The sequence below is a fragment of the Homalodisca vitripennis genome, chromosome X, assembly GCF_021130785.1.
Source record: "Homalodisca vitripennis isolate AUS2020 chromosome X, UT_GWSS_2.1, whole genome shotgun sequence".
Taxonomy (NCBI): domain Eukaryota; kingdom Metazoa; phylum Arthropoda; class Insecta; order Hemiptera; family Cicadellidae; genus Homalodisca; species Homalodisca vitripennis.
This window is the reverse complement of record NC_060215.1, coordinates 54,175,001-54,199,037: the sequence shown is the minus strand read 5'-3', so window position 1 is coordinate 54,199,037 and position 24,037 is coordinate 54,175,001. Positions and strand designations below refer to the sequence as shown.

Sequence of the window (24,037 nt, the reverse complement as noted above, 5' to 3'; positions counted from 1 at the left end):
CAGTAGGGTCAAGAACTTTGTAGTAAGCAGTAGTTGCAGTTTTTTGTCACCTATGATTTCAATTTTTTCAATGGCAGAGTCCTGCTATAACTATTTACAGAGTTTGATGAAATGTGAGGATGTATTTCTTAAAAATATGAATTGATCACATAGGGTATCCTCACAAAGCACTTGTGAATATTATTTAATAGTCTCTGCTAATAATAACAGTCTATTTATATGCGTGTTTCCACTTTGCATTTTGCATTATCTACGCCAAGTCATACAATATTATTACATGTTTAGTAATGTGCAATTGGTTTCTCTAATCAGCACGTAATTGGTGCTTCTAAAAAATCCTTTAACAAAGAAAAATGTGAAGAGCCTGAAAAAGTTACCAAAATTATACATAATTATCTTTTATTGGAAAAAAGTTTACTCAGAAATAAGAAAAATACAGGAAGTTCAGTGAATAGACTTAGAATTACATTATCTATAGACATTATTTATAGAAAAGCATATAACTTCACTGCTCAGTCATACAGCAATAATCTCATGGATACTGGAGGACATTATTTAATAGTTCAGGTAGGTTTTGAGATTACTGTTGGTCCTCCTTATAACTGTTGAAATCCATGATCTAGGCATAATGCAAGAGAACAGGGTGGGATGTGGAAGTAGGAATTACACCTAGTGCTTATTGCTGACACAAGAAATCTCTGGAGACCTCGTTTTCTTAGAAAGAGTTACAATGGCACCACTCTTTTAGACCATTAGCTGCCTGGCCTCTTTTAATAATTTGTACCATAGGGAGTTTTTAATAGGCATAAAAGTTTGTTAAACTCTTGATACTGCTCTTATGAATGGCAATAAATGTAAAGAATATATGTTAAAAATTTCAAAAAGATATCCCAAACAGGTGAGAAACAGGGAAATACTTAACAAAGTAATGATCATTTGTGGAATTCTACTTACATCTACTAAATTGTTATCAGTGAAAACATTCCAGTTCCATAGTGTGGGATATCAAGAAGAATTAGTATGATCTGTCCTCTTCTTCCAGTTTGGCACTTATACAAGAATGTCAAGAATTGATTGTGGAAGAAGTGGGTGTTAACGGTTCCTCTCAGAAAAGGGTATACTTCAGAGTATACTTTTGCAAATAAAAGCATCAAGACTACATTTTAGGACGTTTAAAAACTTTAAAATAATAAGTTAAACAATGTTAAGAATGTAGAATCTTGGAGCATTGGAAAAAAACGGTTTATTGTAGTATCACTAGTATAAAGGAATACAACCTTTTCCAATATAATTTTTTATTTTGTGCAAGGCTTTTCTGAATCAAAGATTCCATCATTGCTTGAACAAAATAAAAAAAAATATATTGGAAAAGGTTGTATTGCTTTATACTAGTGATACTACAATAAATGTTAAGAATAGTTTAATACGAAAATAATATTTTAATTGTGACATACTTTAAATTTCGACCAATTAATTCCTCTAAGAGCCAGTGGAAAAACAGATCGGATCCACATTATACTGTGTTTTATTAGGATATTCTTATTACCATTCTTCGTTATTGTAGGTAGAATCTCTTATCAACTGTCTTTTAATTCCTAGTAATACTATTAGTTGTTCTGATGCAGGAATGAACATATTTATGAAGATAGATTTATTTTATTATGATTATAAAATACTGATTTAGAATTTCTTCCCCCATTGAGAAGAACAGGAGTGGAAGAGTCTTATAACAGAAAATCCCTGTACTATATGTACTTTGTTGTAAAAAAACCATCAAAAAAATGAATAGAAGTGTTTAGAAGTGGTATACTGGTAAACTGTTCTTAACCCGGGAGTCGGGGCGCCTAGTCTCACAGACCCGACTAAGATATATTTTTTTATTTGAGGTTGGTAGAAGAGACCTTCAAAGCCCAAGTTCTGTGTAGCTGTCTAACCCTAGTCACTAGTCAACGCCCGCATGTGGTTGGATTGAAGTCACTTACCTATTTCTAGAAAATTGCAGTTCGGGTCTGTCAGACTTGGCGCCCCTACTCGTGTAACACAATTTGTAATTGGTTGAATTTTTATAAAAACTGTTTATTTTTTGTTTCATAAAGATAAAAGCATTGATTTTTTTTGTCTAAATAAAAGAAACTATTTTGTTAATATTATACTAGTTTTATTTGAGATTTAATTTTAAAATGGCTGATGAACAAGAACAAGAACGTATTAGACAAATTCTGAACGAAACCTTCGCTAGCTCTGTTGAAGATGTACTTATTGACAACTCAGATAATGATGAGGAGGACATTGTTGAGGAGTTCATGGAACAAACAGACACTGAGCAAGAAGGGGAGTATAGTGAAGAGGACATGGAAGAAGATCATCAACATGAACAGATACAACCAAGGTTTCCCTGCTACATCGTAAAAGACAGAACAACACGGTGGAGGATTCACTGCCCTCCAGCACGATCGGTAAGCAAATATAGTTATTCATCTACCAGGTGTAAAACCCTACGCTAAGAATGCAAAAACACCTGTAGAGTGTTGGGAATTGTTTCCTATTTACCTAAAAAAAAAAGAAAAAAAATGTACTCTTAGCTACGAGTATGCATCATGATGATGCAATTGATGTGACAACAGGTGATGCCAATAGTTACAGATATAGTTACTTTTTATAACTCAACCAAAGGTGGAGTAGATACTCTAGATGAGTTGTGTGCAACCTATGATGTTGCTCGAAATATAAGAAGATGGCCAATGGTAATACTCTTTTCTCTGTTGAATGTAGCTGGAGTGAATTCTCAAATAACATACATTGCTAATAACAATCAAGACAAAACTATTCGAAGAATTTTATTTAAAAGAACTCGCACTGGCTCTATCATCTGAACATCTTCAACGAAGATCTCTGCAGAAAAATCTCCCTACTGAGATTCGTCAAAGACGGCAAGAGGTTGCTGGGACTTCAGCTCAAGTCGAAAAAAGCAGACGATTTCCCACCAGGAACTAGAAAAAGGTGTTATTTGTGTAAAAGTGACAGCAAAACTAAGTATAGTTGCAAGTACTGCCGAAAGTTTAATTGCCTTCGCCACGCTGAACATTCGTGCTCTGGATGTCAAGCTACAGTGCAACAGTAAACTTTCTTCCCAAAGTTCCATTTTATTACTTAATGTCCTTTAGAAAATACATTTTGAATTTGTTTAATATACTATTAGGTACATTTTTCTTTCTCAATTATTAATACTAGATGACCATTTTTATTTTTAGAGGACATCTTTCATACCACTACATAAATTTCAGTCATGTTTATTAAATGTATATAATTATCACAAAATGTTTTATTTTTTATATTTAGTATCTTATAAATCTTTAATAGGAACTACTAAATATATATAAAAATTAATCAAAAATTGTTATTACATCATTAGTGTTAAATAATCAATAATATAATAATGGGTCTGTCAGACCCGGCGCCCCTACTCACGTTACAAACTAGAGCGCCCCGACTCCAGGGTTAAATAAAACAACTTACTTCAAACAATTTGTCTATTGAGGACCACTGGAGTTCTCAGATATACTTGTACGACCAATGTTATTCATAATATATGACTCGTATAGCCTTTACTCAGCCATACAACCGACACATAAGAGCCACAAATATCTTCATTGTGCTTTAGATGTTAAATTAGTTCTATCTTCACTAAGTAGTGAAATTAATAAATATGACAATTAGTTTTTGGTAGTTCTTTGTTTATTACTTTCAATTAACATACAAGGCTCAACGTTAGTCACAGCTCCTTACCTGATATTGGGCGGAAACATATCCACAATAAGAGAGTTGTAGACAAGGTTGGCTGTGCCGACAGTCAGTTGAAAAGTGGAGGCTACCACCAAGTTCAAGGTCATGTTCGTGGTAAAGTAAATGATGATGATGCAAATTGCAGATAGGCACATAAGTATAACTGGAAATCATTCAAATATCCAATAGTTACTGAACAAATTAATAATACAGTATTTAAGGAAGACAAACTATAATTAAAATGCAGTAAACTTGTACTAAAGCTGTAGTTAAGTTGAGTTATAGGGTGCACTTAAACATTTCAAAAAATACGTGAATGGAACAAGTAAGAATATGTACATTAATTTTAGTTTACAAGCCTTGAAATAATGGAAAATAAGATGTATTTACTGATTGTTTGTAAACACACATGTTTGTTGCTCATTAAATAATCTATAATCCAAAAAATATAGCTATAGGACTTTCTTCTGGGTTTATTTATGAAATCCAAGAATAATATACCATTCGTATCTAAATTTACAAATAGTGGTGCATGTTGATGATACTTCTTTGTAACAATCCATTAATCAAAATCAGGTTTATTAAACTTCTTCAGTTTGACTTGATAAATTTATAGGAATGATTTAAAGTCAATATTTTAGCTCTAAATAAAGAAAATAAGATAAACTTCCAAGCAATTAGTAAAAACAATATGTAATTGTTACTTACTCGATAGAGACATTAAAATAAAAAAAAATATAATTCTTAGGCATTTTTTATCTCAATAAAGTTAAATGGAGAACTCACATTTCTGAAACATTAAAAAAGTAAACCGTGGTCACTTTGTGATTCTGATTCTATCAGAATCTGTCAATGCCAATATTTTAATGATGGTGATGATGTATATGTGTATGTGTGTTAGTTTTGTATTTTTAAATATGTATAAAAGATATGACATGAGATTAATTATAAAACTTCTGTTACAATGTTAAGTAATTTTTTTAATTTTGTAGTCATAACCCCTTAAGACATATTTCCTGAAAAAAGGAAACTAGGAAAAAAGTTTTGATAATTCCTTGCGAATTAATTGAAATCAGGCTCAACTGAAGTTGCGGTTATAAATGTTTTACATTATTTATATGAAATATGTTTGTCAAAGTATGTTACATATTTCTTATACAAAAACAAAGTAATTTCATTAATATTTAATGACAAAATTACTTCTGTAAGTCCTAATTCATTAAAATATGTCACTCCCTATAGTCATAATTCACATACATGTTGTACAAACTCAAATTCTTTTTTCAGCTGTTTCTCTTTAGCCTGGTTACAAAATTGTCCAAAATTACTACTATAAATGCCTGTGACTCCTCATGGACTGACAGAAAACCATTTTTCTCTGTTTTCATTACATTTATATAAAGAACTATGATTCCAAAATAACAAAAAAATGCTAAAACTGAATTCCACTACCATAAATGTTTACATATCATATTTAATATGTTTTGGTTATTTACTCCTTTGGCTACAATTGGACTTATGTTATAATGAACTTTGATTATAATATGAATTTAGTGTTCTCTAATACATGTATAAATCAAAAACAGAAAAAAAACAAAAAATTGTTGACTACTGATTTTTATTAGTTGTGATTTTTTTAGATAAATTACAAGTTTGAATCCAAATTACTGACAGCATCAAGAGAATTATTGTTAAAAAGAATGTTTTATCTATAATAACAATACTGTTTTTACAGTAAATATAAATTTACACTTTAATATAATGGTGTTTGAGGTAATTATAGTATTTTTAATGAAAGTAAAAGTATTATTTAACTAATACCTGGTAAAGTCCTTCGCTGCAGTTGATCAGCAAGTACGCCAGAGATGACGTTACCAAAGAGGCCAACGATTCCCATAATAAATGAATTGACGAAAACTTTGGTATCTATATCTGTTGGATCACAGATGGACTCTGTCAGAGTTTCATTGACAGGTAAGTTCTGATGTACGCCTGCACTGCATAAGGACACTTGAGCGCCTGGGACCATCTCTAAGTGGCTGGTAAGGCGGTTGAACATCTCTGGCAGCCATAACCCTAATCCATAGTACCTGCAGATAAGTTGTTTGATATTAATGATTTAGACATCTCACGGTTTTCTCTCATTTAATGGTTATAAGACCATAAAAATGAAGTCACATCTGGAGAAAACTTATCTAAACTTTCATTGTGGTCATTGTAAAATAATTTCTGTAAGATACAAAATGACGATTAGCGACTAATTTCTAGTTATCTATTTATCTTTATAATAATGAGATAGTCAATGTACTGTAAAAAACCATTTAAAACTCCCAAAAAAAATCATAAGACTTGAGCTAAAATATTGTACAAAATATATAATAAAACCAGAGGACATAGTTGTAAGCATTACTATTTTGTTGACTCAAAAAAAAATTGCAAAACTATTTTAAAATTAAAATTATTACTTAAAAATACGTGATCTGACAATTTTAATAAAGCCTTTACTTTTAAAATTAAAGGTAAATTAATGACAAATAAAAATTAAGTAATTCTTTTATTCCTCATATACATTAGCTTTATAGATGTCATAGCTTTCATATTCTTCTTTAAGTACAAAATATATTGATTATATTTCGAAGATATACTTGATATATCTTTATTGTAGTGTAAACTTCAATATTAATTTAAAATTAATGGAGAAGTATTTTAACATACCCGAACATGTTGCTGAAAAATAGGAAGCAAGTGAGAAATGTTATTTTGATAGTAGGGGCGGCAAACAACAGCTGGGTTTGTTTGATCAGTATACAAACAGGATACCAAATTGATTTGGGGTTTGTTCCAGTATTGGCTTCACTCCCACTCTGATCTTGTAGTGAATTCACCTGCAAAATAATTTATAGATAGTCATATATACAATTAATGCATATATTAAGAGTGTATATGCATTGTCTTAGTGCTTTGTAAAATCTTTCACCTTGTCTCCCAACAGTTAGCTAAAACAAGTCTATTATTCAAGTGGTGGATGGTCTGTTGGTAGGACTAAACTAGTTATCAGGCCAACACACAAACCACCGAGCAAGATCAGTAGGCATGGCTTTAATATATATCGTATTATAGTATGCAAGTATTATTAGCTACCTACATTTAATAAACAAAGATTAATGCTTTGAAAAAATAACAGATGCACCAAAAGTCAATTATCATTATGATTAAAAATTTGCTCTTTCAGTCAATTACTTTTTCTATATAACAAGAAGCTGAGTAAATCTTTACTTAAACCTAAATGGTTTTCTGTGTGGATTCTGGAAAAGCAGGTTATTGAAGATGGGTAAGGGTGGTAAATTGTAGCCACCTCCTGCTAAGATCTTATGGTATAGCCATCAGGAGGAGGATAGAGAGTACAATCTCACCCATGCCACCTGAAAAGCTTTTCCAGCCTCTGTTGGTCAAAGGGACAGGGAAGCATATCTTCTTAATGTTTAGCCTTCTTAAAAAGCTTTTAACACTAACAGAGTTCCCCCATTCTAATGATTATCCTCCGTAGTAAACTAGATCTACTGATCATGTTATCCATTTACTCCGATACCTCAATATTTGTGGTAGAAATGAGTCGCTTCTGGACATCTACTAGGTTGTCCAAATGTAAGTGATGAAATTGGATATTTCTATACCCACCATAGTTTCTACTGGTACTTATGAAGCAGCTACAAATGAACCCTACTGGGGATACAATACATGTTGCAAAGATCATAATTATACAGTATTGTGTGTGTATATTTTAAATACTAATTTCAATGGTGACACGGAGACGGGAGATTCTAAATACCGAGAAACAGTAGTTGACCAAGAGCTTGATGTAGACTTTCTTGAGAGTGTGCTTCCAAACAGTAACAGTAAGTGTTTATATCGCATTGGAAAGTTGTCACTATTTCACCACTTATGACACAGCAACAATCTATAGTAAGATAAGAAAGGTACTTGATGCTGATCCAGCTCAAAATCCACATTTACAATTTTATGAATGTGCATAAATTTATGAAATGACACGAAACATTACTGGTTTAACAATTTATGTGCCCTTCCTTACTTACACAAAATTTTCAGTCCTAAACCTATCTTAAATATCCTCATCTAAGTTGCACTAGGGACAACAAAGCAACAGAATCCTTAGGGGAAACTCTTTGTGATTGGAATGAATTTAAGAAAAACCATAGGAACTACAGGAAGTAAATGAGGAAAACATCAAGTGTGGTCATACAGTGACACCTGTCAATGTTTGGCGTCAATGTCTTCAGCAACCCAGGTCATAGCTACCACAGGACCTTGTGCCCAGTGAGACTCCTTCGATCTCTACTCTCCCCTCCAATGACTACCCAATATAATATCAATGAAATTGTTTCATTTTTCAAAATATTAATGATTGAAGAAGTTAGAAATGCCAGAAAACACTTACCTTTACTAATTTGTGAAACCTCACTTAAAGGACCTGTATAAAGCGTAGTAAATTAGCGAAAGAAAGAAATATATACTTGATTAAGGATTTTATCGATACTGGGCTTTCTAGAGTGAACCATTTTAAAATCAGAAGAAAGGTAATTTAAATTCTATCAAGGCCACATGAAAATTTCAGTGACAATATTAAAAATTAGAATAACAATAATACATTGTCAATTCAAAATGATTAGTACATTTACTTATAATTTACACAATTAAAAAATGAAGTGAACAAAAAATTTAATTGAATCAACTTTTGTAATCTAATGCATATATTTTTGTCTGCAATACATTTATTTATTAAAATTAAGTGTAATGTAGATGGGAAATTTAACAAAAGAGGCCCTCATTTTCTTACAGTAAATTAATTTTAATTTCTTCATGAGTTCTTGCAAAGATACTTTGTACCAGATTATCACTACCTTAATTTTTACAAACTTAATTTTTCAGAACTATTTTTGTAAAGGCAATTCAAGGAGGTATCTTCTGATTGTCAAGTAAATTGGTTTGCACTAACAACAGCAATTCAGATAACAATTAAAGCATCTTTATTTTAAGTACGATGATCTCTGGACTAGTGTGCAGTTCCAGCAGATCATTAGAGAGATGTCAGTTACCTGTTCACAGTTACAAAGTTATCAAACAATACAAAGTTTACAGTTAAGGTAAGATATAAAGAGTTTAAACCTTCTGAATTTACATGATTACCGGATAGTAAGCGGCATCCTTGCCACTGTTGACTGAGTATATTCTGGCGAGGACTCTAGTAGCTAATGTTCCCTTGCCTTGAACAAGGAGAAACCGTGGACTTTCCGGAAATAAGAGAAAAAGGGCGAAACTAATCAAACTGGGAAGTGATGTGAGTGCAACTAGTAGGCGCCAGGAGTTAAACTCAAATGACTGCTTGTGGAAGGACCATTGTATGGGTATTACCATCCATGCCATAGCTGAAAAATAATAGTTTCATTAGTATATCTCAATGTAAATATGTTGATTGTTTAATTTAAAATTAGTACATGAATAATGCTATGAAATCAATGGTTTGACAATGGCCTTATCTAGTAGTAACAACAAGAGTTACTTCTCCTTGGATGGGTAATCATTGTCTTTGCAAGCTACTCACCTACCTGATTGGCCATTGGTGGTTGATTAAAATTCTCATCAAGCCATGAGTCCTCTGTACCTACAAAACGAGGTTCTACTCCAAGGTGAAAAATTCCTATTTATTCAGAACCTACCATTACACAATTATTTGGTTCTATTGGCTAACAGCAATTTTATATGTCCATTCTTAAAGGCCCACCAGTTTTAGGTCTTAGAGGCTATAAAAATAAACTTGGACTGAAATCCGGGTTTAAAAATCATCACTATCAAGAGAGACATTTAATTTGAAGAAACATGGCCACTCCAAATTATAACATATGCTTAAAAAAGGGAAAATTTACAATTTAAACTATAACCATAACTATAATAAAAATTTTAATATGAATTGCACTGCCACCATTGAAAAAGTGACACCAATGACATTTAACTGCTTTCAAACATTTTATAAATTGTTGTTTATGGTGGTAAAGGTTCGGTTAAGGGAATAGTACTTTAAGATAAACTAACTGAATTAGTGAGAAAGACGAATTGTAACTATAGTTATTGAAAGAGTCAGTAAATTAACTTTATAAAACATAAATCTTGCTATAGAATTAACTCAAGTTACGGCAAATTGAAAAAACAAACCATATGTTTTATGATTGTTCACATTAAATAATAACTTCATTTAAAACCACTAGAATGTACTAATAGAATGAAACACAAAAAATGTTTTTGAAATAATAATATTCAATTATGTGTAATTAGATCAATTCAATACATTCTGTACTACATGTATAACAGTCTTGTTAAAACATGGAAATCAAAATGAATTTAATTGAAATTTGGTAATAATACAGTTTTGTAAGTATTAATTGACAGAGTATCCTCACCCCTATCCCTCTGAAGTAATTCCTGAGTATGCCACTGTGCAGAGATGGTATGGAAGTCAAATAAATATAGGTAAGTGAAATAAGAGTTGAATACAGATATAAGGCCAAGAGAAGAGACAGTTAAGGTTAGACAGTCAGAAGGAGAGGTTATAAAAAATGGAAATGTGGAGGAGGAAATACTGAAATGAAGAATATGGAAACATGATATGGTAGAGAAAATCATGCAACAAGAAGACCTTGCAGAATGGAATTTTTGCTAGAAAAAATTAGATTATCTGTAAGAATTAGATTACTTGTAAAATCTGTAAAACTCCCATAAGACCATTCTTAGAGAACAATTTACATGTTGTGATAGCATAAAGTTAAGAATTGCTCTGACAATGAATTTTTACAAACCCTTACAGTAAACACAAATGAATTTTCGTTTTCTTTACGTCTGCATACAGAGGCCACTCTTGCTTTTGTAGTACAAAAATCCTGTTTGTTTTCATTAATGCAACCAAGCCCCCATACCAGTTTATTATATCTTACTGAGGTATGGATTCAGCTTGTTACAGTACTTAAAAAGCTGATGTATGGTTTACAGCCAAAGTAGCGAGCGGCATAAAATGTTGATTGATGAAGGTGGTTCAAGTGACGTTTTAGTATTTGTTCAACTTCCAGATAGTTGATATTTATTTTGCTACTTAAAGAATACTCATTTCAAAATTGGGATACAAGTTTAAAAAATTTTTATATCTCTGTCAATACAACATAACTGGAGTAAACCTTTGAAACGGTGTCACTGTCAAGAAATTATGAAGATTAATTTGTCTGAGTAGTTTGATCTTTTCCTTTCTATTTGCCTCATCTTTTCTTGAAGGATCTCGAAAAAGTTACAGAATCACTAATAATTTAATGTGATTGATTTATTTCTAGCATCCTTATTAATAAATAAATAAAATAGTTGGTACAACAGACTTCAACAGTTTCCAAACTTTCTGTACATAAGTTTGATTCTGTCCAATTTTATTACAATTTATTAAATTAATTTTATAATGCATATTATTGACGACTTACCAGGCATGATGACCCAGGAAAGGGTCCAGAAGATTCCCACATAACAAATAACCTTTGCCCTCACTTTATTGGGGAAGAATTCTCCCATATATGCCAGTACCAGGGATGCTGGACCACCAACCCTGAAAATAGGCATAAGTTGTATTGGTTTCAGCTAATAAGTTTCATTGGGTCTTGGTATAATCATCTTTATCATATAATAATCATTCTGGTGGATCATCTTCAACTGAACATATACAATAAGGCTGGATTTTATATATGGCTCATTAAAGTGGTGTAGATGTTTTTTTCTAAAACATAACATTAAAATATATTTAACGGGTATCTGCTTCTTACAATGAAAATGTCTAACGGTTATTCATGAGACTTGTTTTCATCATCAAAAATATAATTATTAGCAGGTTTACAACTAACACTATTATACATTATTATATATCGTATTTAATGGTGGTAGCACCAAACCTTAACATAATTGGTTTGGTTAGGAATGTTGTCAACTTTTTAAAATACATATCTTAAAAACTATAAGACTTATGAAATTAATATTTCAATTATATCGAGCCTTTTGTCAACATTGTCCATTTTATCATGATACAACTGACAGTGTTATTGTCAAAAATACAAAATAGACAACTTGTGTTTTTTGTTTCTCTGTTCACATGCAAGATTTTGATATGCACTTTTTGTTAGAAACTTGATTTTTACCTACTTTGTGATATTTAGGAATCAAAAGAATCATGTACCTACTTTTGGGACATTAAATTTTTAATTTCTTACTTTAATCTCATTTACATTTTTCAATCTTTTCAGTAACACTACTTTATGCAAAAACAATATAGTTGACAAAAATGCATTGTTCATTGCGTTATTAATCTCATATACATTGATATAGATTGATTAAACGATTTTATCTTTATTATACTTGTCATTCTTATTTTTTTATTTAACGCAATTTTGTATTGCTAAGTAAAGTTACATCACTGAAAACATGACTCAGGTTAAAACAAATTAAAATAGTCTCATGTAACTGCCAAATTTAGTTTAATTCTAATTTAGTTTAGTTTCTGTTGAAATTAATAAAGTATATCATTGATTATATTTATTTCCAAATAAACAACAAATGTAGCCTAGCAGTCAAGAAGAGTATTTGATGAAGGGGAAATCATCCAGTGAGTCAAAACTCGATTTAATGATCTGCTGCCAGTTGAAGTGGCCAGATCGTGCCCAAGCAGCGATGAGCTGAATAACTAAATTGGGAAATACATGAATTAGGTCAGCTGGATTTATATATAGAAGTTAACAAGTTTTATCATAATCAGACAAAAATAAGTGTTATGACCTTTTAACACTGGATCTTTATATTGTTTTCACTGCACCTATGGCTATCTAAGATCTCAGAAAGAGATAAAGAAAAGTGTCCTGGATGAGAATAAAGAATGTTTGTAAATATCAGATAGTTAAAGATTGAAGATAAATAACACACAAAGAATTGTAAAAGAACATTTATTACGCACACACAGTACACGATAACTACTTAAAATACCTTAGCAATATTTAGCCACTATTGCAGTAGTGAACTGTTTATCATATGTAAGAATTATTTTGCAACAAGATCAAGGGCGAGAAACATGGCCAATCAGTATCGGTTACAAGATTAAGTAAACACTAAGTAAAGGAAATGTAAGATGGTTGATGATGATGGTGGAATCAACATAGTTTCTCCATCTTGTTTTGGTTATGTTTTTATTGATTTTTATCATTTACAATGGCAAAAATGTTTTATAAATTTTGTCTTAATTTCTAAAAACAGTAAAAAAGCGGCTAATATATATAAGTACTAAAGACTATCTGGCCTGTACTCAGATTGGTGTTTTCTGACAATTTCACCGGGTCTGGGCTCTCAGGCAATATAGTTTCTGTATATTGTTTAGCTAGCTTTTATTGTTAGGAATGAAATTTGTATTACTTAATAGTTACCATACGTTAAATAATAACATTTTATTAATGTGCGAAGGCAGCATCTATTAAAAAGCATTTATTTATGTTGTAGCAGATAATACAAAAATTGAAAATCAAGGTTAACGTTTAAAGACAATTAATAGAATTTTAGTCACTCAATATTTAAAATCTCATGGAGTGGGGGACTTTCAAAATCATACATCGATACCTAATGAGTCGTCTGCTGTCTTGATGATTTGCCGCGACTAGAAGGAGACAGTAGGAAGGTGATCCTGCTGCAGATCCTACATGCAAATGATCTTAACTAAAAGGCCAGGTGTCTACATTATGATTTGGTCAATATTAAATAATCTTTTTACTTGATAGAACATTATTACACTTTCCTCAGAAACAATTTTCTTTTTTATACACAAAATTAATTTTGTCTCTTTTTTTAAGAAATTGAAAAAATCTTTGGCTTTACATAAAAAATTCTGAATTAATTTGGAACTGAAATGGGCTGACATTGGTAATAGGAGACAGCCATACAACTGGGTTTTATGACCGCTTACAGTCTACTAACGAAACTATTTTATATTTAAGAAACGCATCTTTCCATGTGGGTAAAGTAATTCATAGGGCATAAAATAAGACATCACTCTTTTATGTTAGGAAAGACATTTCAGATTGAATAACTATTCTCTATGAGCTATACTGGAGCTGAACTATAGAATATCCTTCTCACTGAGCTGAAACGGCCGATAGATCAATTTGAGAGAAGATTCTAGAACTAACTACAGGAGCATCTTTTCTACTCTGTAGCTGAATTTTACAAACTGACAGCTTCATAAACTATCTGATTGTGATTGATGTATAGTATTAACTAACTCGAGTTCTAATCTCAATGATTATGTACAACATAGCTTAAAAGAAACAAATAAATGCAAACATAATTTGATATATGTTTAGTAATTAAGAATGATGTAACTGTACTATGTATGTGCAAGTGCTAGATAATGCTTGTTTACTATGTGCGATGAGTGTAGAGAGTACTGAAAATGAAATACTTACACAAAACCATTGAAAAAACGTAAAGCCAAGAGCATGTCAAAACTCTGAGATAGGCTGGCAAATACAGTGATGATTCCATCCACCAGCATTCCGTACAAAACAACCTTATGGCGACCAAATAGATCTGCAACCACTCCCCATAGAAAGTTGCTGGATATTCCCCCTGCAATGCAAACAGCTTTACTGGTTTTATAAAATAAAAATGTATATTCTTTCTCTTTAGGTAATATTTAGAAAGGACAAGCTTAGTCTAAGCAATCTTTTTAATAATTTATATTTAAATAATTTACAAAATAACTACTAGAAATTGTAGCAACAAATTTCACAAATCAATATTGGTAGTTCATTGTTGAATGCTGGATTTAATATTGAGAGGAAAGTTTATACGTCACAGTAATGAAAAATCTTTTGTTAATCATAGCATTCTACTTCATCTGTCTTCCCATAAGATGCAGATGAATCTGAGCATGAGAAAATGATACCAGTAAGACTGTATGTAAGACAGTATTTACTCATATCAATCATGATGTAATACTGCTAATACTGGTGAATATTATCATAACATTATAACGTCTATCAATTTTTTTATTACAACTGAAACTCATTTAACTTGAATTTTAAAGAAGTCTTCAAATTCATATCTACACTTTTCTATTATAATCAAACTAATTGTCATTTTGAATTGTTTTGCAATTAGATTCATGTATGGCAAGACAATTTCCATATTAAGTAATACTTTAAATTATAATATATTACACTAAGAATATGAAGGTTGTCATTTAGTAATCACTTGGCAGGATTTGTGAAATGAGGAGGAACACCATCTTGTTGGAAGATTGCTTTATCCATTTCTGGAACCGTAAAATGATACAAGACTTGTTAATGTAAAATCTGTTCACACCTATTCTCAATCATTGTACTGTTTTAAATGTCGTAAGATAACACCCTATTACAGCTGACAGCTGCCCAAACAGTAATTCCTTTTGATTTGAGTAGAGTCTGTTCAAGAATGTGTGGATTACCGATGTTGTAATAATTACACTTATGCCTATTTACAGCACCATTGTGGTAGAAAGTGGACTCGTCTGAAAAACCAATTTGAGAATGCCAATTAGGATCTAGCTCATGAAACTCAATAATACAAGAACAAAATTCCACTCTCCTGTCTGGATCATCTTCAAGAAAATTATGGACTAGGTTACTTTTGTAAAATTTAATTTTGTTTTTCTTAATTATTCTCTGTACTGAAGACTTTGGAACACCAGTTTCAAGTTCAACCTTCCTTAGTGATTTCGGTTTACCTGAAGAGCGGAGTATTGATGTGCTTACCAGTACTTCTCTTTCCTCACTTGATCCTCTAGAGTACTTTTTTACGACACTTCCAGTTACTACAAAAAAAATTTTGCACTTAGTTATTGTTAGATTGCTAGGTGGTTCAACTCTTGGGTAGGCAACCTGAGTTTGTCTTATTGCTTAAGTAATGTTGCCAAAAGCAATAGCCCATGCACAGTACTTCACGTTTTGTTCAACAATAATAGCCATTTCTCAAACTTCAATATCAGTAAAAATGTAATGAAGGAGGTTAGGTTATGGTTTTATAGCACAAGCAATATTCTTCAATCATACAGCTGTTTCAACAATGAGCGTTATTAAACAGCTGTTCTTTAAAACTGCAACGCAGTAAACAAATCAGGTAATTCAAGAAATGAATCTTTATAGGAAGCAAAGTGGTAAAATTTCAATATGTTACCATTTTGTTTCTACAATTGTTAGGAAGCTTTAATTTTCACAGAATATTTTTCATACCTACTTTATTTATTGTGTAGAGTTTGAAAATGTTCATTGCATAATGGGCAAGTAATATGAAATCAAACGTTTAAACCTCTCCGTGAGACACTTTGTATGTATAAGATGAATGGAGGGTATAACATGTTCTTTATTAATAAATAAATTTAATTTCCTTAAACATGTTTAAAAAACAAGTGATTTTCTTAAATTGTATTTCATAAAAAGTTTAATTTCCTCTAGTCATAAATCATTAAAACATGTCACTCTCTGAAATATACCCCTTACACATTCTATATAAATTTCACATTTTTATATTCAGCCATTTATTTAGACCTGGGTACCAAATTGCCTAAATTTTCTAATCGAAACACCTGTAATTCCTCATGGAGGGCTCAACAAATTTTTCTCCTGTTCTTTGGTCCTCAGGGAGGTTATCTTAAAGGGCTATGACTTTAATATAAAAACAATTTTCCCAACAAAAAATGTAATGCAACATTTTTGAAATTAAAGTTTATTGCACATGTAAAGTTTATGTCAAAGATGCCATGAAAAACAACAGAAACTAATAATAATAATACTAAGTGAGATAACAATATATGAAAATCCCGTTAAGTGAGTTTCAATTCATCACATGAGATTGAAATACCTCTCATAACATTGTTATTGCAATGTAAGATTTCCTAAATTCAATAAGTACTCCTTTACTACATAGTAAAATTTTGTTTACAAATATTTAAGTTATTGAACACTGTTTTGTAATATTAGTTTCCATTTGTACCAATTAAAATATTATTACTATAATAATTAAAAAAAAAAAAAAAAAAAAAAAATACTATATATATATATATATATATATAACAGCTATCTAACTTGAAATACACTAGTAAAGTGTTGTCGTTTGAAATATTATTTAATCATTTATTCAAATTTAAATTATTCAGATTTATTTCGTACCCCCAGTTGTGGTGTTCTCTTCAACCAGATTCACCCCTCCCTCAAAAGTCCTTTTAATGCCACTGCCTATAAATGATAATTGTTTAAAAAGATCTACTCTCTGCTTGCTAAATTCCCTTACAATAATTAGAGGAATAGATAACCAACTTATCAAATATTCTATTTGTTTTCGAAAGAAGCAGCAAAACAAAGAAATTAATAGCTAGAGAAGCATCTTCAAAACAAGATATCACAACAGGTTATTTTAATAACCAACATATTTACCTGCTAAGAAGACTGCATTGAGGAGCCCCAGTTGAGACGAGCTCAGTTTCAGATCACAGTAGACAGAGGATAGAATGTAAGCGTTGAGGTTATTCTCGAGGCCTGCAGCTAGGAACACTACCCCACAGCAGAGTGCCAGGCCCACATGGAACTTGCCCAGACCTAGATAGTAAGGATATTAGATTCAGTTTCAGATCACAGTGGACAGAGGACAGAATGTAAGCGTTGAGGTTGTTTCAGAGGCCTGCAGCTAGGAATACTACCCCACAGCAGAGTGCCAGGCCCACATGGTACTTGCCCAGACCTAGATAGTAAGGATATTAGATTCATTTTCTGATCACAGTGGACAGAGGACAGAATCTAAGCGTTGAGGTTGTTCTGGAGGCCTGCAGCTAGGAACACTGCCCCACAGCAGAGCGCCAGGCCCACATGGAACTTGCCCAGACCTAGATGGTAAGGATATTAGATTCAGTTTCAGATCACAATGGACAGAATGTAAGTGTTGAGGTTGTTTCAGAGGCCTGCAGCTAGGAACACTGCCCCACAGCAGAGCGCCAGGCCCACATGGAACTTGCCCCGACCTAGATAGTAAGGATATTAGATTCAGTTTCAGATCACAGTGGACAGAGGACAGCATGTAAGCGTTGAGGTTGTTTCAAAGGCCTGCAGCTAGGAACACTACCCCATAGCAGAGCGCCAGGCCCACATGGAACTTGCCCAGACCTAGATAGTAAGAATATTAGTCTCAGTTTCAGATCACAGTGGACAGAGAACAAAATGTAAGTGTTGAGATTGTCATTTTACTTATAAACACAAGGAAAAATAAAATTCAAAACATTTCAAACACTAGTTATAAAAATAATAGTTTATGTGGAATCAGCTTAAACAGATAACAAGTGCTAATAACATAATTATGATTAATTAAAAAAAAAAAAAGTTTTAGCATAACATTTATAAAAATGTATGTTCTTAAACGAAATAATAAAATACCATTATACACGATGGAATATGTGTATATGAAAATATGAAAGCATATATATGTATATGAAAAATCATTATATTCAATTTGATGGAATGAATTAAACACTCAAAATTATAATCATATGAAAGTTACTATAAATTGCATTCAAATATTATAGCTAAAAGTAATATTGTAATTTTAGATGAATTATAGTTCAAATTTATCAATTAATAACGTCAGAAGTAATTAATGGGAAATAAATTCCACAATTACATGCACATTTATTTTAATTTTCCTTGAGAATTAATGTGGATGTAAAACTATAAAATGCTGAATTCAGATAATTGGGATTAAATAATTATTTTATGGTTACATAGTAAAAACCAGACTAATTATGTGCATGAGTTATGAGAGTCCCTGACTTAGCACACAATACAGCTGTGTATTGAAGTGGTATCTTCTGATGTTGCAGGCACTCATGCAAGTAGCTTCTCAACTGCAGAAACTCTCTTCAGAAGAGTTTCTACTGGTAAAGTTAGCATGCATAAATTATATTATTTTGTTCAATAAAACTATTTTATTCATTGTACTCTGAAATACAAAATTACATTATTATGATGTTAATTAATTGATTGGTTAACATGAAAATAATTTTATATTTATCCAACTACACTACAATTTTGTGTTATTACAATGAAACGATGACTAATAACAGAGTAAATGCGTATTTAATGAATGATCCTGTACAACCACATGGAAGGACATTTACATAAGATTTATATTTTCCCGCCATTAAAAATACACCTTCTCTGTTATTCATCATATAAGTACTACTAATGAGGTACTAAAAGTTTTGTCTTTTTTAATGTAGTCTCTTCACTATTTTTGTTCTTACATCAGGTTTTTCGTGAAGTTTAGCATATAGATTATTAAGTTAACAGAAGTTTTAAAGTTATAATCAAAATTATGTAAGCTAATACAGTAATTTACTCTAAAATAAGTATTCATTCTAAATTTAAAGTTGCCAATTGCTCATTAGAATTTGAAAAGAAAACATTTTTCCACTACTGTAGAACATCAAACTATGGTGTGTAATTTCAAAGATCAGGTAATTTTAATAAAAACTCGAAGTATAATAATTTTGTGAGTTCTGTATTTTTAAAATATCTTTAAAATGTTATTCCACCAGGTCACAGAATATACAGAGAGGATTCTGGTGTCTTCAGTCTAGTGTTTGACTCCTCTCATACTCACCTGCAGTGATTACCTGTAGATGCATGGATCAAATATACAATGTGCACTGTTTGGTTAATCAACCTTGTTAGTACAAATTAATAACACCCTTAAAGTTTGTGTAAAGTTTTACTTTCATTTATTGCCTCTAAGGAAATCATTGAGACTCTCAGAATTCTCTTACTTTGGTCTCCCAAAATACCTTCAATGTTGAATAAATACTATTACTAGATAATACTGAACGGATTTAAGAATGACATATTTATTGGGATGAAAATTCTGAATGTCGAACAACAAAATGACTTAAGTTTTGTGTTCATCCAAATTGATTACATATTAGAAGAACAACAGTGTGTACCTTTTCGAAAACAAACAAAAACTTATTGTGAATGTTGAGTTTAGCTCCAGTTCACCTTCCTCTTAGTACAGCACCTGAAATCTGACTGTCACAGACTTGAATTCTGTAATCTAGAGTCATGTTTGTCTGAAGAAATCCAAAAAAATGTCTGTTACGAAGATGCTCAAAACAAGCTCTGCATCGTTTCAACATCAGAGACACCTAGACTAAAAAATATAGTGTAATCTAGATGAAGGGGTTTTCTCATTATCTCATCAAGTGTATAGTGGAGTGCCAAATCATGGTGGAGCACCCGAGTGTTCTACACGTAACGTAGCCAAGGTGGGAATGATTGATTCAATATGAATGTTGAGTGTTGCTCCAGTTCACATTAAATAAATCCTCCCACCATAGTTGTATTATGTGAAAAAACTTATTATTACCACAGTCTCTAAATATTCTAATCTAATATCCAGAATGAAACCTTGAAAAGAAAAGTTACATCATACTTTTTAATCCAGAGAATATAGACATTAAATTGGGCTTATAAATAAATTTATTTTCATTTGTAAGAATACCCACTTAACACTTCACACAATAGTTAATATGTAAAAAAGTCTCTGTTACTTGTTTCTTAATTTCTTACTGGTAATAACTGTATAAATTTGTAGTATTGTCACTTGAATAAGTGAATGAATCTGTTTTGACTCCTTTGTAATGCATCTTTCTCAACAAGAGCTCTATCTCACCACAATAGTAAACTCTGTGCCAATCTGTAACTCCACAGATTAACTCTCTCTGTTTCCTAATTTTTTTCTGCTGCATCTCATCGTGATCTCCTTTGATGCAAGAATCTGCCACAATAGTAGCCATGAAATTAAATACGTTATAGTTTGTCTGACTCAAAAAAAGTGTACTTAACAACTAATATTTTGACAATGTAGAGGTTGGACAGTTAATCTTTAAATATCTGGATAAGAAAAATACTGTATCCTAACATACATTATTTGAAAACTATTGATGAATTGCAATAAATATTATGCAAGAAATATGTAAGGACATCTTGAGATTTTCTTTCATAACTTAAAATTGTTAACTCACCCAATAAATCTACAGCCACAGAATACTCCACATTGTCCAGTTCCCCAGAAACAGGAAATCTGCCATTAGAGTTTTCTGGATGAGGTGTCGGAGGAAGACTGTAAGATCCTGTGAGTGAGATTGTGCGGGTAAAGGGTGATCCTGCTCCTGTAGGTGGGGGTGTGAACTGTTGGCTGGATGAGTGTAAAGTTGCACTTTTTGAATCAGGTTGACGTCGAGCTAATCTGTCGAGGAAATTCTGCAGTTTGCTTTTTGCCGTCTGCTGTGTTTTTGGAGGTTTCATCCAGCCATCTGTAAAAAATAAAAAGAATATTCTACTTAGTAAAAGAGAACTTAAACTTTCATTAACTTTTTTTATTCCTGACAGACAATCTCATAGGTCTATGAGGTTATGAGACATCTTTGAAAGTGCTGTAGTAAAAATTGGCCCTCATTCATTGCTTGGACGAGAAATTGTGTGAATATAGTGCTTTGATGCACTAAAACAATTCTATATTAACGTTGTAGGTTATTTTGTAGTAATTTTTCTATTTTTACACTGACTATGCAGAAACATGAGTGAACTAAATATAAAAGAGTTAATAAACTTATACTTCTTTTTAAGCACATACAAAATGAAAAATGTTATGGCTAGGAACTGAGAATGAATACACTTTTTTCTTTGAGGAGATATTAGCATGGTTCTTTTTTTGCACTATACCTTATACAAGAGTTTCCAATATCCATGAACAGGTGATCTCAGAGAGTGAAGGGGGGTGATTCATGAGGGGTACTTTTGGGAGGAGGGTTTCATAAGTACAAAATAACTGTATTATTTATTTAGAGTGTAGTTTGGGAAGAAAATGTGGACGAACAACACACAGAAAATTTATTAAAATGATTTGATTGAAAGTATTTCTTATACTATAGTATGCTCTGCTGGTCATCTGTTTGTTACATGTTTGTGAGTACATTCCTTTTTTTAAAGATACAATGAATAAATATAACATATATAAACTAGCATATTTACGGTACTTTTCTTTAATATTATATGACAGGGGGCAAATGGCGGACCGCCAACCTATTTTGTGCAGACCTTGTGTTACTAATTCAAAAAATTTTACATATGCAACTTGAGTACGTTATTTTATTTTTCCCGCGCTTTGTCTTTCCTACCGTCGTCGATTAGATCGTCAGACGTTGCGGTGGGTAATTGATGTGTCGCGGTGTGTTATCGGTTGGAGGGGGGGGGGAGGGGAGGGTAGTACGCGTTGACGACGCCCGCCCGCGCCTTCAGTGTCGGTGTTTTTTATGTTGAGTGATCTCCCTATCTGGATGGCTTTATCCGGCCAGAACAGTTAGGATTTAGGCGTGATCATTCGACAACGCAGCAACTAGTTCGTGTGGTTAATATGTTAGTTGATAATTTTAATTATAATCTGTGCTATGTTGCAGTTTTTCTAGACGTCAGCAAAGCGTTTGACAGGATGTGGCCCGAGGGTCTCCTGTACAAGCTGGCGGAATCACCAGTTCCTTCTGCTATTGTTAATCTCCTCCGCACCTATCTCACAGGGCGGACATTCCGCATCTGTGTGAATGATGAGCTGTCGACGGAGAGCGCGATCGAGGCTGACGTCCCTCAGGGCAGCATGCTAGAACCAGTGCTGCACCTCGTTTACACTAACGACATGTCACTGGTACCTAGAATAACTTTGGCTCTGTACGCAGACGATGCCATGTTTTTGTACAGGAGCTTTCAGCCGACGTGAGCCGCTGACGTCATGTAGGAACAGATGGACTACTCTCGCCTTGGCTCGAGAAATGGCGCATCTCCATCAACACGTAGAAGAGCACAGCTGTATGTTTTAGTAACGCCGCCAAATGCCTCAGAGACTCCCGCCACACGTGATGCTGGACGATGAGCCGATTGCTTGGAAGCCGCAAGCAAAATATCTCGGAGTAATTCTTGACTCCAAACTAAATTTTGGACCCCACGCTAAAAATGAGGCGGACGAGGCGTAGAGCATCAAGGCTTCTGTGGGGCCGTCAAGGTCACCATTTTCTTTGCTGTTGTAAGATCAGTCATAATGTATGCGTCCACGGTTTGGTGGGCTACATGCAGCTGATCTAATCGTATGTATCTTGAGACCATACAGAATAAGGCTCTCCGATCTATCACCAGACAGCCCTGGTTTGTTCGTAAACAGACAATCCGCAACTCTTTGCAGGTCCAAACTCTGGAAGAATTTGCAAGAAGGACAGCAGGAAAGTTCTTCGAGACGGCAGCAGTTTCGGGACATCCAAAGATAGCGGCCATCGCAGCAGGAAGAAAGGTCGTTGCAGCAGAGTGGTTTATTTCGGGTAAAAATCCCACATCAGTGGGACCGACGCTAACACCACATGCGCTAAATACCAGGTGCCTGGCTACGTTTGAGGTACCTGTTATTTTAAAAATATACAGTTTTTGCCAGAATGGACCGATTTTTATTGTTTCACGTTGCGAAATTGTGTTGGATAAGTACCGATGTGCTTGATTTGTTGTTGCAGTGTAATGCAAGATGGCTGAGCGAAGGCTGCGTTTTTTTAACGATTCTTCACCATTTTGGAAGAATTCTTCACCACAATAAATCAATCACTTAGAACGGTTATGTTTATAAACAAGTATAGTTAAACCACTAACGAAAGTAACAAATATAAGAAGACTTCAGCAGTTGAGACCCGTCTCTATATATTGCCTGTCATGATGTAAAAGATTCTGGAAAAGATTGTAGTTCGTCAGATCGTAAGTTACGTTAATTACTAAGACATATTGCCGAAGTTGTAATCTGGATTTTAGAGTAACTACAGCACATGCTTAACTTTTAAATTTATTCGCTGTCCTGTATGGTGCAAGAGACACGTGTGAGCAAGTAATGAATATCTATTTTAAATTTATCTATGTTTTAATTTAAATCGTATTTTATTCTGCATTAACCTCTGCACGGGACTAATTTTGAAGTTAGGCCTACCCACTAAGAAACAAAAAAAGCCATTAATAAATAGAATGAAAAAATAATAATAACAACAAATCTCGTATTATATCAGTATTATAAAATC

At 32.7% G+C, this 24,037-nt stretch overlaps 1 protein-coding gene across 1 annotated transcript in view; it reads right to left on the bottom strand.

Annotated features, from left to right (window-relative positions):
* LOC124368995 (synaptic vesicle glycoprotein 2C-like) overlaps positions 1-24,037 on the bottom strand; it is an 87,175-nt gene that overhangs the window by 5,970 nt on the left and 57,168 nt on the right. Inside the window, exons 2-9 of the mRNA XM_046826592.1 lie at positions 20,963-21,253; positions 17,331-17,492; positions 14,325-14,487; positions 11,316-11,437; positions 8,989-9,227; positions 6,499-6,668; positions 5,605-5,873; positions 3,787-3,946 (exon numbers count right to left, since the gene is read on the bottom strand). Coding sequence (XP_046682548.1) covers positions 3,787-3,946; positions 5,605-5,873; positions 6,499-6,668; positions 8,989-9,227; positions 11,316-11,437; positions 14,325-14,487; positions 17,331-17,492; positions 20,963-21,253 — 1,576 coding nt within the window. The remainder of the gene's footprint in view (positions 1-3,786; positions 3,947-5,604; positions 5,874-6,498; positions 6,669-8,988; positions 9,228-11,315; positions 11,438-14,324; positions 14,488-17,330; positions 17,493-20,962; positions 21,254-24,037) is intronic.